Here is a 16,663-nt window from a genome sequence, read left to right on the forward strand (position 1 = left end):
TTCAGAACCTCCCTAGCCACGAGAACCGTTGCAATCTCATAGAATAGAATCTACTTAGATAACAACGTAATACAGCAGGAGCACTGTTTGTTTTTGATCTCACCCAAGGAAATATCGATTGCCCGGAATTACTTCCACAGATCAACTTCAACACTCGAAGAAGAAATTTACGTAATCACGATTTCTTTCGCCGTCCTGCAGCGCGTACTAATTATGCTTACCATGAGCCCGTTGCAAGCATGGCTCGTGTGTTCAATCAACATATCGAACTCCTCTACTGTAATGTTACGTGGGATGTAATAAAAAGGCGCATTCTCTGCAAGCTTCAACAAGTTAGGTTAAGATATTTCTTAGAGGATCATCAGGGCTCTTTCAACCTGTTGATTGCTGTAATTAAAAAAAAATTAAAATAAAAAAGTGTACTATTCATGCAGGCTCGGACTTCAACGATGGATGAAATGTAAGCAATAAACCATGAAAACATTGAATTTCTTGGGAAACTATATTCATTCATACTTATAAATCAAGAGTAGGTCTTGTGCGGTGTTTCTCATGGGTAAAATGTGTTTATCTAATAGCTTATTATACAAAATATTCATAAGTTACCATGTCAACTTCTTTGATCGCCCACTGACAACATGCTATGGATATTTGAATCGCAGGTAGTAAAACCAACTGAAAGGAAGCAATGAATAAAAAAACATCTTTCTTAGCAACGTTTTGGTTTTTTTTATTATTGAAGTTCACTGTCAGTGTAGGTATTCAAGCGTCATCACAAACGTCGTTAAGCGTAAGTATAGTGTTTCGCCTCCACATGACGCTGCGTAAGTTGTAAATCAATCCAATCCCTGAACATAGGAACATTAACATAAACTCCAGGAACGCCTTGTTCACCGCAACCTATACCCCACGCTACGATACCAGCTTGATAGTAGTGTGTTCCGTCACCAGGAATAGGACAAACCAGTGGAGATCCTCCATCACCACGACAGGTGTCTTGGCCAGCAATGCCACCAGCACACGTGAAACTAGAATCCAGGCGGAAACGATTTCCTAGCCTAGTTTTGCGCAACGCAGCCTGACACTGGTCATGCGGAACCACCGGTAGTTGAACCTTTTTCAAGATAACCTGAAATTTGCCTTGCTTGCCGAAAACATTTTTTCCCCAACCGGAAGAGAAACAATTGTTTCCGTCGAATTTAGTGTTCTTCGGTGGCAGACACACAGGTTGGACATTTCCTGCTAGATCGAAAGGTTGTTCTAAAATTAGCAAAGCAATACCATTGGCCAGTGAACCATTGTTGTACTTGTCATGTACAACGATTTCACGCACTCGGCGGTCTTGATGAGGGTAACGTTCATTCTTCGTTTGAGTATCCCATTCTCCTGCTCGCACAAGCAACGTATCTTTCGACTTTGTTGCAACACAATGGGCAGCAGTGACCGCAACATTCGGTGCGATCAGGGAACCACCGCATTCGTAGAGGTTCAAGGTATATTCCATGACCTTATCTTCACGTAGCACTGCCAACATCCATGGGAATTCACCATATTCAGACTCGCCATCTTGATTGCCGGTGATTTTGAAGCCCAATCCATCAACATTACGCAGTCCACAAGTGTAATCAGATGTTACAGGTGGAGTAGGAGTTGGCGGTGGTCCAGTTATTACATCCTTCTTTTCACAACATGTAACCAGATAGTTGAGGCACTCGTTTTCAACAGTGGTATCCTCGCCCACTCGAATGTCAATTATACCAGTACCATCCGTAATAATCTGGTTACCGTCGCAGAGGTAATACGGTACACACTCTCCGGTACATGTCTACAATCAAGATAAGATAGAAGAAAATGGAAGTTATAGAATAGATATATCTTCAGAACCTGGTTGTATTTGTTATGTGACATGATTGAAGGGTCGTGTTCTTCAATAATAGATGTAATTACTCACATGTACAGGAGATGAAGCAGCCGTTGGAACTGGTGGTAGAGATGATGGTGGTTGAACGTTGGTTGCATCTTCATTGCCATAAGCATTGAAAACTGACTCGAACAGTGAGTCCAAGTCATCCTGTACGGGACTGTGGGTAATAGGAACCATGGCATTTTTATCACCATTAGCATTGGAGATTGAGAGGAACAGTGATTCTAAGTTTTCCTGTGCGGAAGTGCAAGCAACCAGGAACAACGCCACAGTGCCTGCGATTGACAGTCGCAAAAGCATTATATTTTCCGATTACAATGAGTTACCAGAAATCTATGGAAAAATGAAATAACTTGTGATGGAAGAGAAGTTCCTCTGACAAACAGATAAATCGTTGGGAAAATCGGCAATCAGCTCAATCATATTTTATAGAGATCAAAGACAGGCGAGATTGAGCAATTGAGCAACATTTGAAGGACAACGAACAATTTTTCTTAACCTTTTAACTTACGATTCAATTTCTAAAAGAGCGAACCAAACGCAAACGCAGGGTGTTCCTGGAAAAAAACATTCAAAATCAGAGAAAATCAGGGATTTCAAATATTGTTTGTGAAAAACTAAAAATTTCAGGAAAAAAGGCAATTCTTTCAAATTACTACTGCATATATTCCGATTAGAATTTTCATTGACGTTTGCATTAAAAAAAATCGAGGGGTTGTATCCGAAACACGACTGCTTAGGACGTAGAACTATGTAACCTTTTTTTTTAATTTTTTGGTTTATCAATTCGCATTTTTATAGAATCATTTCGAGAAGCAACGATTCTTTCTTGCCTTTGCGAGAACAATACACTAATTGGTTATATGTCGCAATCAATGTACGCCTTGCACTGAGTATTTAAGGTGAAGGTGGAAGCTAGCCATTGTAGTAGTATAGGTAAACCCACGTGTAAAAATGGGGTAATAGTGTTTGTGAGAGAAGAGCGAAGCACATGTAAATAGATCAATTCACTTATCAGACTGTGTGGCGCTTCATTGACACGAGTCTTTGAATACATTTGAAACGAAAAAAAAAAACAATTCAATACTAAAGTAAAATGTATGAACGATATGTTCCGATGAACAATTGCAAATATAAATATATATAGAAGGTGCATTTGCATATGATTCTGATTATACGCGAGCGTAACATGTGCAAATTTATAAAACATGCGAATTGGGGCTCTTTTGATATTAACAAGTTCTACCGCATAGTAACTCGATGCTGATAATTCCTCAATATTTTCCTTCGTTGGTCGTATTGTTTTCACATATTCACGTTGGAGAACCTTAACCCTTCTCTTCGTTGGCTGAGACATTTTGATTGAATGTAATACTTTTCCGTTTATTGTTTTTGAAAGCATAGGCAGTCGTGGCAGTGTTCCGAGCTCTGCAATACAATTTTCTTACCCAATATTAAAGTTGCTAAAACTTACATTATAGACCCATTAAACGTAAAAATAATGATTGTATTGATATCAACACTATTTTATTCTATTGATTTTCATGACATGAAAGGCTATGACTCAGGAATAACATATTATTGAGTGGTTTTGATAGCTGTTTCGATGATGTTGTCTGGCATCAGTGTCGAAAAAATAACGATGCTTTCACCAATACAAACAAAACCATTGCCGAAGATTGAAAAATGAAAATTTAACTTTCAGAGCACTTGCTCGAGTTTTCCGTCGTTTTTCACTATACAGTGCGACAGCAGATGAAAATTTAATATCTTGTGAGTAATCGAGTAGATTTTGGTTGATATTACTTCATGGGAAGTGTGCGAAAACGATCATTTTCTTCACATAGTTTCGCGCAATTATTGATTTTCGGGCGAGGGGTGAGGGACGGAGATGAAAGAAATGAGCGCCATTGTAGCAGCCATTTGTGGCTAGCTTCCACCTTCACCTTAACGAGAGACATCTTCCGTGCATCGCCATTCGATAAGCAATAAACACGATGAGCATTAAACCAGCCGGGTGACGTCTTTAGAGAACCCCCATTGAACTGACAGGAGCCAACATATCGGGTATCCCACTGACATTTTCCCTTTGTTTTCATATGAATTGGGTATCCCACTGACAGTTCTGCTTGAGATTTTGCTAACGATCCTAGCATCAATCATAGCACCCGGCTGCATTAAACAGATGCACACAGTTGCAACGATAAAAATGAAACATCGAAACACACTTCATGTGAAATATTCGCTAGCGTTCACAGCTCGAGGGGTAACATAAAACACAAAAGAAGCGAATAAACAACCTTTGTTGTTTCGGGCACGGAAAGATTCTGAGAATTTTCCACAGAGGAGATGAAATATATATACGCTAGCGACAATTTACTTACTATGCAATTGTGGAATTTACTTCGTAAATATTCTCTTTTCGCTATCTCCCTTCGTTGTCTATATTCTAGCGGTTGCATAAGTTGCCCGTTATTGACAGCTCTGTTCGGGAAAGCACACAAATGTACAGAACAAATGTATGGGAAAATGGGAATGATTCCAGTTTTCATCAGTTTAAACCAGCGATACTCAACCTGCCGCCCGCGGGCCGCATGTGGCCCGGTGGGCTCTTCTGGTTGGCCCATCTGGTGTGTATGATGTTTGGAACTCATACACAAAAATCAATAAATATTGGTGAAAGTCAGCGTCCCTCACTCGGTTAAAGCATTCATTCATTGACTCTTGTCCGTGCTACCAAATGTTTGTACTAAAAGAGTTTCATTCTTGGATTTCTATGTTTGTTTCACGCCGGTTATAATTTCGTAGTACATTTAGTTTTGTTTTGCGGTCCACGACACCATGCCTAATATGTGTTTGTGGCCCCTCTGGCAAAAAGGTTGAACACCACTGGTTTAAACCATATACAGACTATGTGATTGTAATGTATAGCATATCAAACAAATCTTAGAAAATTTCCGATACGATTAGTATGCAAATCGTTAAAATCCGTTCGCAGCAGAGATAGCTATTAACGTTAACTTTATTTCATAAAAACGTGACCTGTTTTCTGATTTGGCACTCTTAATGTAAGACGTAGTCCTACGTCAAAAATGGACAAAAATTGCCGATTTTTGCAGATTACAGATACAGATTCTGTACGGTACAGGGTATAGATTTTCGCCAACAAGTACAGATTGGTACAGAACTTTTCCGTGTGTGAAATTTCATCCATGTGAACAGATCACAGATGGAATCGTTTGTTACAGGCTGAAAAACCTGAATTCACGATGCTCTACATGTAGCTGAAAGATTTTTATTTGATCATTCTCACTAATATCTGTGAGGAATCTTGCGTTGTTTAAATGTCCAATTCTAATTAATTTGAAGTTCATTTGAAAAGCGGCAAGAATTTTCAGGTTGCGATGGCAGCAGAAGAAACAATATTAAAACAATGGACAGCGAAAGGCCGATCATTTTTAAGGATATTTGTCGCAGTTTTTATGTGGAGCTGATCATACAAATGAGAAAAAGATTCGATTTTGATAATCCGACGCTCAAGGCTGCGGCGCTGTTAAAAAACTTTTACAATTTAGCAAGCATTAACGTTGTGTTAGAGACGTTTCCGGACGATGCCTAAAAAGATATGACGGTTCGCTCGTATTTTCGGCGCTTCAATGTCTTGTTTGTAACATTCTCATTATGCCTCACTCCTCGGCAACTTTCGAGCGATTTTTTCTGAATATAATCAGAAAAAAAAATCGGCTCACGCTATTTTGAGTTCAAAATATTTAATAAAATATCGTGGCGGAAGATCGAAAATTTTAATAAATGATAGTATGCAATCTAGTTCATAAAAACATTATGTAAGCATCATCAAACACATGCAAATGACTTGCAAATGTAAATGTAGTATTTGTAGTAAATAAATGAGTATTTTTTCATGCTGATAAAATAGTTTTTTTTTCTCTACAACGATTATTTTCGATGGCACAGATTTTCGGTACAGATTTTTGGGAAAAAAAGTACGGATGGGGAAGATTTTTAACCCCTCTGGTACAGATAAAATGTGGCAACACTGCATGCAGTATCCATCGTAGTAACCCATAAGTCAGCAGAAAAAAATGACAGCTCCAACAGTCGAACTCTAACCTTAGCGAAAACAGTGAAGCTACTCCGTTCAAAAGTGTGCGCGTTCAAATAACGGTAACCCGGCACGTCGAAAACGAACATCGTGCGCACTTTCTGGACGCCAGATACGCTCGTTCGGGCATCTACAACATCTTGACACTATTGGAACAACCAGAGCATCGTCCGGTTCCGGACGGCCGACGACCTGAGCGACAAGAAGCTCCAAAGGATGCTGAAGAGGACGATCGAGGGAGGTCGGTGCAACCGGCCAAACAGTGGAAAAGTAGCTTGCGAACATGGACATACATATCAGGAAACGAAAGTCCCGTCATCTAGTCTCGGAGCTGCGGGCAATGACGCAACGGCAGTGATTGAATAAGATGGTCAAGTCGACTTTTCCGGTGAAATCGCGACGTGGCGGTGGTGATGGACGACGAGACCTATCTCACCCTGGATGGCGACGACTGGCAGGGCACTTCGTATTTTACTTCCCCCACGAATGAAGCGAGCTCCGAAGTGAATTTCACACACCAAGGTGCAGCCTACACGCATGTTTTCGTCCGCCACACAGTGGTTCCAGAGAAAATTTAGGCGGCCAAAACTCAGATTTTTGAGCTAAAAACCCAATTTTTGGGGTTTCGGATACGCTGAGTTCATTTTTCAACTCTGTTAACCAAAAAACCAAAAGGGGACGAGGGGCAAGGGGACAAAGTTCAAAATTCTCAGTTTTGATCGTGTTTGGTATCAAAATGTATGTTTTTCAATACGCAGAGTTCATTTTTCCACTCGGTTTAACCAAAAAAATAAAATAAGAGGTGATTTTTATTTAATAATGTGTGGTTTTTAAATGAACAATCGAAAATCAGTACCAGAAGTCAAAATATTATTTGAAATATCGTAGTACAAATATTTGGCAATATAATTCGATAGGTATACTTATTACAGAAAACAAAATTTACGAATAATAAGTATTTGGCAACATAATTTGAGATTCTTATTGAAAAACGCATCAGAAGTTTTGCAAAATAAAATTCAAAAAATGCCTTCTTATGTACTGCTAGATATCGACTTTGCATCCTTCCATGTTTTCATCTCCTATCTCGTCTTCTCCTTCATATTATTCTTCTTCATCTTCGTTCTCAATCTGAATTTCTTCATCTTTTATATGAACTTTGTCTTCAATCTGAACATCCTCTTCACCGGCATCATGAGAAGCTTGAATCTCTTCCTCGATGTTCAGTAAGTTCAGGACTTCTCCGCTTACAGCTGGTTTTCTCTTCGTTTGTTTCTTCCTCAATGTCGATATGTATGGGTCAGAGTTGATAAAAAATCAATCAATCGGGATGTCTTTAACGTAAAGTTTTCCCGATACCTTCTATAAAATTTATTTTAAGCTTCGACTGTTTCCTCGGATAGTTGCTCTAGAACATTATAAATGCAATTAATTGGCAAATGTGTCGGAACAGCTCGCAAAAAAAAAATAAAGAGCTCTTCAGCTCACTTTGATACTGATGCAAGTAGAGACGTCGGTTAATCGTTCGATTCATTCACATAATCGAATATCTGAAATTTTTTTTTTATTAATTCGTTTATTTTTACAGGCTCAATTACATAAGTTTAAAGGAGCCGAGTTCTTAACTAAACATATTAATTGTATCTATATATCTATGAACAATTTTACTTAATTCTATTGTTAATAAGGTAGAAACCGATTACTCGCGGTAGACTCGAGTAAATATCTGAAATTATAATCGAGTATTTTTGTATCGAATTATTCAAAATCAAAATATGAATACATCCAATAATTGTCACTGTAATCGCGATTAATGAAAGAAGGAATCTTTCTCAATGTTAATGCATTTTTAGGTTAAGAATTAGGCTATATAATTTTTGTATCCAACATTTTTTTATCCAACCATCTAACACCGACAACCCGATAGACCACGCGACCAGAATGACAACGTGATACGTTATTATTACAAAAAAAAATAAATATTCGCTCTATTAATCGAATATTGAAAGACAATTATTCTAATGAATCGAATATTGAAAAATGCCCAAACTATTAATCGATAATCGAATAAATGAAAAATTTAGGCATCACTAGATGCAGGAGCGAAAAGAGGTGTAGAATTGCAGAGAGTATGTGAGCTGTAAAGGCGCGTCCACATTATGCCGAATGAGGCCGATCGGCCTGTACCAGGCGGCATATTCGGTTCGTTATGGAATGTGGACGCCCCATCGGGTGCACGAAGCCGAAGTCCCATCGCATGCACGAAGCCATCACGAACACACGAAGCACTATGTCGTCAACGCTAATATAGTTCGTTTTGTTTTGGTTCGACTTTCTCGAACCGGACCCACTTGTTTCGGTTTGGGCTCGGTTTGATTCGAGTCGGTTTTCGGCACGTCGGCAAGCCCAGGCGGTACGTCCACATTTAGTCGGCTTTACCGGGCGGCCAAGGCCGATTGGCGTGATGTGGACGCGTCTTAAGATTCAAATAAACTGCCCGCCAATCGCTCTTATTGTTATGACATCAGTTCAGTTTCATTCGTTCTAGTTAGCTTTGTTTACTAGTTTATGGGGCGCCAAAAATAATAATTGACTTTCAGACAGAATGAACATGTTTTTGAAATTAAAATTATGAATGGAAACTAACGTGTATCAAATCTATTTCAATGAAAACACTTTGTTTGCGGGCGGTGAAAAAAATGTCATAAGAAAATTGTTTTTGGAGACAACTTTATACTACAGGGTTTTCCATTTCGGGCTTCCGAAAGTATACAGCCCTGCGCTGACAACCGTTTGACATAGCTGTCAACCAAAGCGTCATATCATTCGTTGAATGTCTGCCATTTTACAATATGGATCGTTTTAGCATCGCACAACGTTTTAATTTTGTAAAATTATACTATAAAAATGATGAAAAACCGGCAAATGTTTTTCGAGCATTATGGACGGATTTTGGTCGTCATGGACGGCCTACAGAGCACACAATCGCTAATGTAGTGCGTAAATTCGAACAAACTGGATCCGTAGCGGATATTGTGAAACCTGTGCATCTTCGTGATGTGCGTTCGGCCGAAAATATTGCTGCTGTTGCTGCCAGTGTGGAGTATGACCCGAATGTTTCGATTCCACGGCGTGCTCAGCAATTGGGCTTGTCAAACACATCATTGTGGCGAATTTTGCATTTGGACTTGCACCTACATCCATATAAAGTCCAACTGGTACAAAAATTATAGCTTGGTGACCATGGAATGCGTCGGGCATACGTCGATTGGGTGAACGAACAACAGTAGCAAAATACTGAATTTTCGCATCCAATTTTCTTCAGCAATGAGGCACATTTCGAGCTCGGTGGCTATGTGAACACCCAAAATTTCCATATATGGGGCTCAGAAAATCCACACGTGATTGTTGAGAGGCCATTGCATCCGCCAAAAGTCACTGTTTGGTGCGCATTATGGTCTGGTGGAGTCATCGGGCCGTATTTCTTTGAAAATGAGGACGGCGAGACGGTAACTGTGAATGGTGAGCGCTATGGCCGCATGTTAACCGATTTTTTTTTGCCACAAATTGAAGATATGGATACGGATGACATGTGGTTTCAGCAGGACGGCGCTACGTGCCACACAACACGACCGAACATGGCCATATTGCGAACAAAATTTGAGGGACGCATAATTTCGCGTTTTGGTGATGCCAATTGGCCGTCCAGATCATGCGATTTAAACCCGCTTGGCTTTTTTTGTGGGGTTATGCGAAAGACCGTGTCTATGCCAACTCTCCGCAAACTCTTGAACATTTGAAAGACAACATTCGTGAAGTTATAACCGAGATACCGTCCCATATGTGCCGAAAAGTCATCGAAAATTACCTGTTCCGGATCAAGGTGTGCGAGGAAGCCCTAGGTGGACATTTGAATGATGTTGTATTTCACACATAATGGCATAAACCAAACTTTAATTTGAAATACAAGTTTCATCGAAATTCGAATTCTAAGTGTGTTTTATTTCAATTTACTTTCGGAATTTAAAGTTGGAAAACCCTGTATAATGAAAGGTCTCAGTAAAAATGTCGGAAATGTATAGACAAATGGTTAAATAATAGTCAGGAATACGTGTTTCAAGTAATTTGATAACATGGTGTGAAAAATTTCATTTAAATTTTAACATTTTAAAACTGGCTTCGTGCCTTCTAATCTGATAAAGATTACACATTCGAGTTTGGGACTCAAATTGAAAGTCGCCACCCAGCCACTAACAGCAGAGCTGAAGGGCTGTTCATAAAGAACAGCTCTTTTAGATGAGCTGAGCTGATATGAGCTCTTCATCATGATGAGCTGGATTGCACGCCTCTAATATAAATTATTAACATATTATTCGTTTTGCACAATCAAAACACGAACAGTTTTCAAGGTGGAATTAAACTCCCAACAATTCAACCGGATGTCATAGGTACAACAATAATTAACTTGTTCACGTTATGCCTACATTGTACCTGAAGTCAGGTATCTTTAAGGTACCTCTGTATATGTATATAAAGTTATTCGGATCCAAACATCTTGCATCAGTAGAACAATCTTCCGTATTGGTTCGGAAATATTAAGCGTTTTGCTTAGGGGGTCAAAATTGAAAGACAGAGCTCTCCCCTCTTCTCCCCTTAGAGAGGGGGGAGGAGTATCTAACCACCGTAAAAACATTTATTGCACCCTAAAACCTTCACATGCCAAATTTGGTTTCATTTGCTTCATTAATTCTCGAGTTATGCAGAAATTTGTGTTTCATTTGTATGGCAGTCCCCCTCCTTAGAGAGAGGGCAGGAGTGTCTAACCACCATAGAAACATTTACTGCACCCTTAAACATCCACATGCCAAATTTCGTTTCATTTGCTTGATCAATTCTCGAGTAATGTAGAAATTTGTGTTTCATTTGTATGGTAGCCCCCCTTAGAGGGGAAGGGGAGAAGTATCTAACCACCATAGAATCATTTATTGCACCCTGAAGCCTTCTCAAGCGAAGCAAAATTCTAATTCTACACTCTGTCCAACTTTTATAAGACCAGGTGATGATATTGCTGATCATTGTAAACAAACAATGCTTCAATTTATATTCTAGTGTGTAGGTATTGGTGACTGCCATACACTGCATGATTTTTATATGTGTGTGTGTACAAGCGCTGACCGTAAACGAATGTTTTTGTATTTTTCAAGTGTCAAGTTTGTATAAGACCAGTTACATTTTCCGTTGTTTTAGTTGTTTTGATAAATAAATCTTGAAAATACTGAACGGAAAAGTGCTCAGAGAAGAAAGACAAATCGATGCATTTCACCAAGTAAATATTGACATCAGACGAATTGTTCGTTGGATTGGACGATCCCATCAAAAAGTGCTCAATTATTTGGCGAATCTTCAAGGATACGGTAAGAAGGAGAGAGCTCCACGTAAATCGAAACTCTCTGACCGTGATAAGCGGGAAATAGCTAGAACAGCTTCGAATACCTCAAAATCGCTTATGCAAACAAAGCAATATTTGAATTTAAATGTTTCTCGGGTGACAATTCAATCTTACACCATCTCACATCGGAAGACGTCTGAGTTTTGCCAAAGCTCACTTAAACCGACAGTGGGGCATGGTATGTTATGACAAAGAATGTTTCCAATAGAATACATTTTGCTATATACCATAACGAAAAGTTCTTCAATGTACAGATTATCTTCACTGACGAAAAAAAGTTTAATTTGGATGGTCCTGGTGATTTCAACGAGTACTGGCGTGATTTACGAAAGAAGGAGGAACAGTATTTTTCAACCAGGAATTTTGGTGAAGACTCGTACATGATTTGGGCGGGATTCTGTGCAACCGGAAAGCTCAAGATAGCTTTCACATCATTCAAGAATCACATACATGTTCTGGAATCCTCTCTCCTACCGTTTTTGCGTGGATATGGTCACAAAAAAATCACATTCCAGCAAAACAATGCTACTATTTATAACAGCAAGGAAACTAAACATTGGATTAAGGTCCAAAAACTCAATTTTTTGGACAGGCCGGATCGTTCTTCAACCTTGAATTCTGCTGAAAATCTTAGGGGGATCCTTGGACGCAAAATCTATACTGAGGGAAAGCGGTACACCACGCTTGAAGAGCTCACGGTCGCAATTTCGGAAACATGGAGAAATATCCGTTAGGCAGAGTTCGGTAAATAGTATGTCATCACGAATTTTCCAGTTCATTAGCCGAAATAGTAAGGTTGCCAATTATTGAATGTATCATGTTGAAATTCTAACTGTTTGTGTTGCTACGAATTACAATAAGGGTGGTCTTATAGAAGTTGAACAGAGTGTATGCGGTTGAAACAATTGACACTTTCTGTGATGAACGGAAGAGATAGGCATCGTGGAAAGCGCTTCACGCTTCAAAGGACGGGGCGATGTGCGGAGTAGGTATATATGAAGAGTCCTCAAAACATTAGATCAGTTGTAGACTCGAAAATCAGACCAGCATAACTTCTGCAGAAGTTTACACGATTCAAATCGCGACAAATATAATCGAAGAACAACAGCAAAGTGCAATGGTTATATATACCGACTCACAGGCAGCATGTGTTATACTGCAAAACGCACAAGAATATGGGGTAGCGGAAAAGAATGTTGCAGATATCATTGCCATCTGCAGGAGATGGGACATTCGGATACAGTGAGTTCCAAGCCATGTCAATATAAAAGGAAACGTGACTAACAACAACCAGTGTAATCAGCAATCGTTTACAACTCAATGACGGAATGTTACAATTTAAAAAGCAGATGCAGAAAAGAAATTTTGATTGGTATCAGGATTGTTCTGAAGACAAGGGCAAAACTTTTTACTCGATTCAACCGGCGTTTTCGGAGAAACCGTGGTACACGGGAAGCACATTCAAAGAATATGAAGTCAGGCTCCTAAACAAACTCATGACCGGACATAAATTCGCAAAATTTTGGTTGGCAAAAATGAAAATGTGGAGACGATCTGACGTAGTGGTAACATCCATACCTCCCACGCAGAGATCACGAGCTCAGTTCTCACTACCGACATGCTTCCAAAAATGGAAGTGAAAGTGACGACCCAGCCGAAATGTGCTGAAAGTCACTATAATAGAGAAAAAAAAACAAAAATAGTAGATGATCCAGATTGTGAGATTTGCGCAGTACCAGAAACATCAGAGCATGTTATTATGAATTGCCCAAGATACGGTGTATCACGATTCAGATTCTCCTATAAAACTCAATTTGCTACGCTTACTGAACTGTTCGAATCCGGGAACCAATTCTTTTATAAAGAAATATTGGACTATGCCAAAGTCACTGAAACGAATTTCTAAACAAAACAGTATGCGGTCAGCAGAAGAACACATAGCATATAGTCTGCAGTAACTGGCCCTAACAACGAACTGTCAATAGGTGGTTCCTCAGGAAAAAAAGTAGAAGAAAGTAATAATGTTGTTCGGATTATATGGAAACGATTCACTTGGATAACTCTGTACTCTCAATGCCTCTGTCTAGCAACGAATATGGTATTCACCAAACAATAAACCAGAATCAATCACTCACGTATATTATAATCCGTTGCAATTTTCACACTACACTTCCGTGACAGAACCAACGCGACTAAATGCTCACTTACGATTGACGACGCCAGGAGGTTGATCCGAATCATTTAAATCGATGTTCACCGGTTTTTGGTACATCCCAATTGCGATCAGAATGGAACAACTTCGCACCAGCTACCGACTGTGTTTATATCTGTATGAAAATGAAACCGGTCTATTAAAACATGACACAAGAGTGGGATACCCCAGGTGGATAACATATATGCCAGTAGGATTATTTGTAGCGTTCTCACCCTTATTGCATGTTGACGGTTATGAAGTCGCTGAAGATGCAACATGACTTGTCAAATGTATCAACCCCTTTTCAAACTTGTGACAAGCTACTATGTATTCTCGTAAAGGCTCAGTAGCAAGAGACCCCTCAAGCTGTGTTTCATTAAACCACATAACAATTTCATTCACTTCGCTACTTAACAAAAAAAAATTCTAATAAAAAAGATGACAATAATAAAAAAACATCAACCATTGAAGAACTAACTAACTTAACTGTAACAAACGGTTACAAACTTTCTAAACATACCCATATGTGTTGGGTTCATGGTTCATATTTTGAACGTGTAATTCCTGATTCGGTGATTGAGTAGTAGAAACAGACACAATGAAACTTTATTTATTCGTACTAATGAATCAAGAGTAAACCTGATGCTGTGTTTCTCCTGAGTAAAATGTGTTTATCGAACCACTTATCATACAAGATGCTCATGAGTTGCCATAACAGCTTCTTAGATCAGCAATTAACACGGTTTTATGAATATTTAAATCGCATGTTGTAGAGACAACTCAAAAAAAACAATAAAATAACAAAAAAAAAACTTTCTTAACAACGGTTTTCATTTATTATGGGATGTAAGAATCAGAGTAGACATTCATGCGTCACAAACATCATTATGCGTAAGTATAGTGTTTCGCCTCCACATGACGCTGTGTGAGTTGTTGATCAATCCAATCCCTAAACAAAGGAACATTAACATAAACTCCAGGAACGCCTTGTTCACCGCAACTAATACCCCACGCTACGATACCAGCTTGATAGTAGTGTGTTTTGACACCAGGAATAGGACAAACAAGTGGAGATCCTCCATCACCCCGACAGGTGTCTTGGCCAGCATTGCCACCAGCACACATGAAACTGGGGTCCAGACGGAAACGATTTCCTAGCCTAGTTTTGCGCAACGCAGTCTGACACTGGTCGTGTGGAACCACCGGCAGTTGAACCTTCTTCAAGATGACCTGATATTTGCCTTCCTTGCCGAAAACATTTTTACCCCAACCGGAGGCGAAACAATTGTTTCCGTCGAATTTAGTATTCTTTGGTGGCAGACACACAAGTTGGACATTTTCCGCTAGATCGAAAGGTTGTTCTAGAATCAGCAAGGCAATATCATTGGCCAGTGAACCCTTGTTGTACTTGTCGTGTACAACGATTTCACGCACTCGACGGTCTTGGTGAGGGTGCAATTCATTCTTTGTTTGAGTATCCCATTCTCCTGCTCGCACAAGCAACGTATCTTTCGACTTTGTTGCAACGCAATGGGCAGCAGTGACCGCAACATTTGGCGCGAGCATGGAACCACCGCATTCGTAGACGTTCAAGGTACTGTTCATGACCTTATCTTCACGTAGCACTGCCAACATCCATGGGAATTCACCATATTCAGACTCGCCATCTTTATTGCCGGTGATTCTGAAGCCCAACCCATCAGCATTACGCTTTCCACAGGTGTAATCAGATGTTACAGGTGGGGTAGGGGTTGGCGGTGGTCCGGTTATTACATCCTTCTTTTCGCAACATGTATCCAGATAGTTGGGGCACTCGTTTTCAACAGTGGTATCCTCGCCCACTCGAATATCAATTATACCAGTACCATCCGTAATAATCTGGTTACCGTCGCAGAGGTAATACGGTACACACTCTCCAGTACATGTCTACAATCAAGAAAGAGATGGAAGAAAATTGAAGTTATAGATCAGATGTGTCTGTAAGATCTGGATGTATGGGTTATTTAATATGATCGAAGGACCATGTTCTCTAATTACTGTTGGATCTACTCACATACACAGGTGGGGGAGTTGGGGCGGTTGGTACGGGTGGTACAGTTGATGGCGGTTGAACGTTGGTGGCATCTTTATTGCCATCAGCATTGAAAACTGACTCGAACAGTGAGTCCAAGTCATCCTGTGCGGAAGTGCACGCAACCAGGAACAACGCCACAGTGGCTGCGATCGACAGTCGCAAAAGCATTATATTTTCCGATTACAATGTTTCCTCAAAAATTCTGTGGGAGAGATCAAATAACCACTGATGAGAGAAAGTTGTCGCTGGTAGACGAATAAATCGTTGTGTAACATCGGCTAACGGTTCAATCATATGAAATAGAGAGGTCAAAAACAGATAAGAGTAAGCGATAGGATGCACATGCAAACATTTGTAGGACGGAGATAATTGTTTTTTTTTCGAACCATCAACTAATTCGCAGATCTGGCTGACATAATAAACATCAAACTGATGCGATAAAAAACCACAAAATCATTCGAAGGATAAGAAAACAATTCACACGAACAAATCTATACACTAAAAATCTCTGTCTTGCACCGAATATAGTATTCACCATGCAATAAAACAGAATCAATCACTCACGTATAGAATTAATCCGTTGAGACTTCCACACTACACTTCCGTAACAGAACCAACGCGACTAACGGTTCGCGTGCGATTGACGACGCCGGGAGGTTGATCGAAATCATTTAAGTCGATGTTTACCGGATTTTGGTACTTCCCAATAACTATTAGAATACGTTGAATTAGAATGCTGTTGAACAACCACACGTTCAGCAGAGGTTCGAGTGATCTTGACAATGGAACAAGTTCGTTTCAGCTATGGACTGTGTTGAAGTGTGTGTGGAGATGAAACCGGTCTATGAAAACATTATACAGAAGTGGGATACCCCAAGCGGGTAGAAAATCTGCTCGTG

At 39.7% G+C, this 16,663-nt stretch overlaps 3 protein-coding genes across 4 annotated transcripts in view; all 3 read right to left on the reverse strand.

Annotated features, from left to right (window-relative positions):
- Nucleotides 1-606, reverse strand: part of LOC129769462 (phenoloxidase-activating factor 2-like) — a 67,426-nt gene extending 66,820 nt beyond the window's left edge. The window contains exon 1 of the mRNA XM_055771754.1: nucleotides 222-606. Coding sequence (XP_055627729.1) covers nucleotides 222-263 — 42 coding nt within the window. The 5' untranslated portion in view covers nucleotides 264-606. The remainder of the gene's footprint in view (nucleotides 1-221) is intronic.
- Nucleotides 607-705: 99 nt separating this feature from the next.
- Nucleotides 706-13,834, reverse strand: LOC129769461 (phenoloxidase-activating factor 2-like). 2 transcript variants are annotated; one of them, XM_055771752.1, is made up of 4 exons: nucleotides 13,632-13,834; nucleotides 2,436-2,481; nucleotides 1,952-2,257; nucleotides 706-1,825 (listed from the first exon to the last, which is right to left on the reverse strand). In XM_055771752.1, exons 3-4 carry the CDS (start codon nucleotides 2,222-2,224, stop codon nucleotides 785-787), a joined length of 1,314 nt encoding a protein of 437 aa, XP_055627727.1. In that variant the 5' UTR covers nucleotides 2,225-2,257; nucleotides 2,436-2,481; nucleotides 13,632-13,834; the 3' UTR covers nucleotides 706-784. The 2 variants fall into 2 exon arrangements, with proteins under 2 accessions (XP_055627727.1, XP_055627728.1); XM_055771753.1 differs by lacking the exon at nucleotides 2,436-2,481.
- A 669-nt stretch (nucleotides 13,835-14,503) lies between these two features.
- LOC129769464 (phenoloxidase-activating factor 2-like) lies at nucleotides 14,504-16,488 on the reverse strand. The gene is made up of 3 exons (XM_055771758.1): nucleotides 16,329-16,488; nucleotides 15,744-15,966; nucleotides 14,504-15,616 (listed from the first exon to the last, which is right to left on the reverse strand). Exons 2-3 carry the CDS (start codon nucleotides 15,930-15,932, stop codon nucleotides 14,576-14,578), a joined length of 1,230 nt encoding a protein of 409 aa, XP_055627733.1. The 5' UTR covers nucleotides 15,933-15,966; nucleotides 16,329-16,488; the 3' UTR covers nucleotides 14,504-14,575.
- Nucleotides 16,489-16,663: the final 175 nt, after the last annotated feature.

The sequence above is a fragment of the Toxorhynchites rutilus genome, chromosome 2, assembly GCF_029784135.1.
Source record: "Toxorhynchites rutilus septentrionalis strain SRP chromosome 2, ASM2978413v1, whole genome shotgun sequence".
Classification (NCBI taxonomy): domain Eukaryota; kingdom Metazoa; phylum Arthropoda; class Insecta; order Diptera; family Culicidae; genus Toxorhynchites; species Toxorhynchites rutilus.

What these genes read in the sequence shown, in the direction of transcription:
- LOC129769464 (XM_055771758.1), bottom strand. Translation starts at nt 15,932, where the DNA reads ATGCTTTTGCGACTGTCGATCGCAGCCACTGTGGCGTTGTTCCTGGTT. An exon ending in CAACTCCCCCACCTGTGTAT is followed by an intron (nt 15,617 to 15,743) that starts GTGAGTAGATCC and finishes TCTTGATTGTAG; the next exon opens with ACATGTACTGGAGAGTGTGT.
- LOC129769461 (XM_055771753.1), bottom strand. Translation starts at nt 2,224, where the DNA reads ATGCTTTTGCGACTGTCAATCGCAGGCACTGTGGCGTTGTTCCTGGTT. An exon ending in CTGCTTCATCTCCTGTACAT is followed by an intron (nt 1,826 to 1,951) that starts GTGAGTAATTAC and finishes TCTTGATTGTAG; the next exon opens with ACATGTACCGGAGAGTGTGT.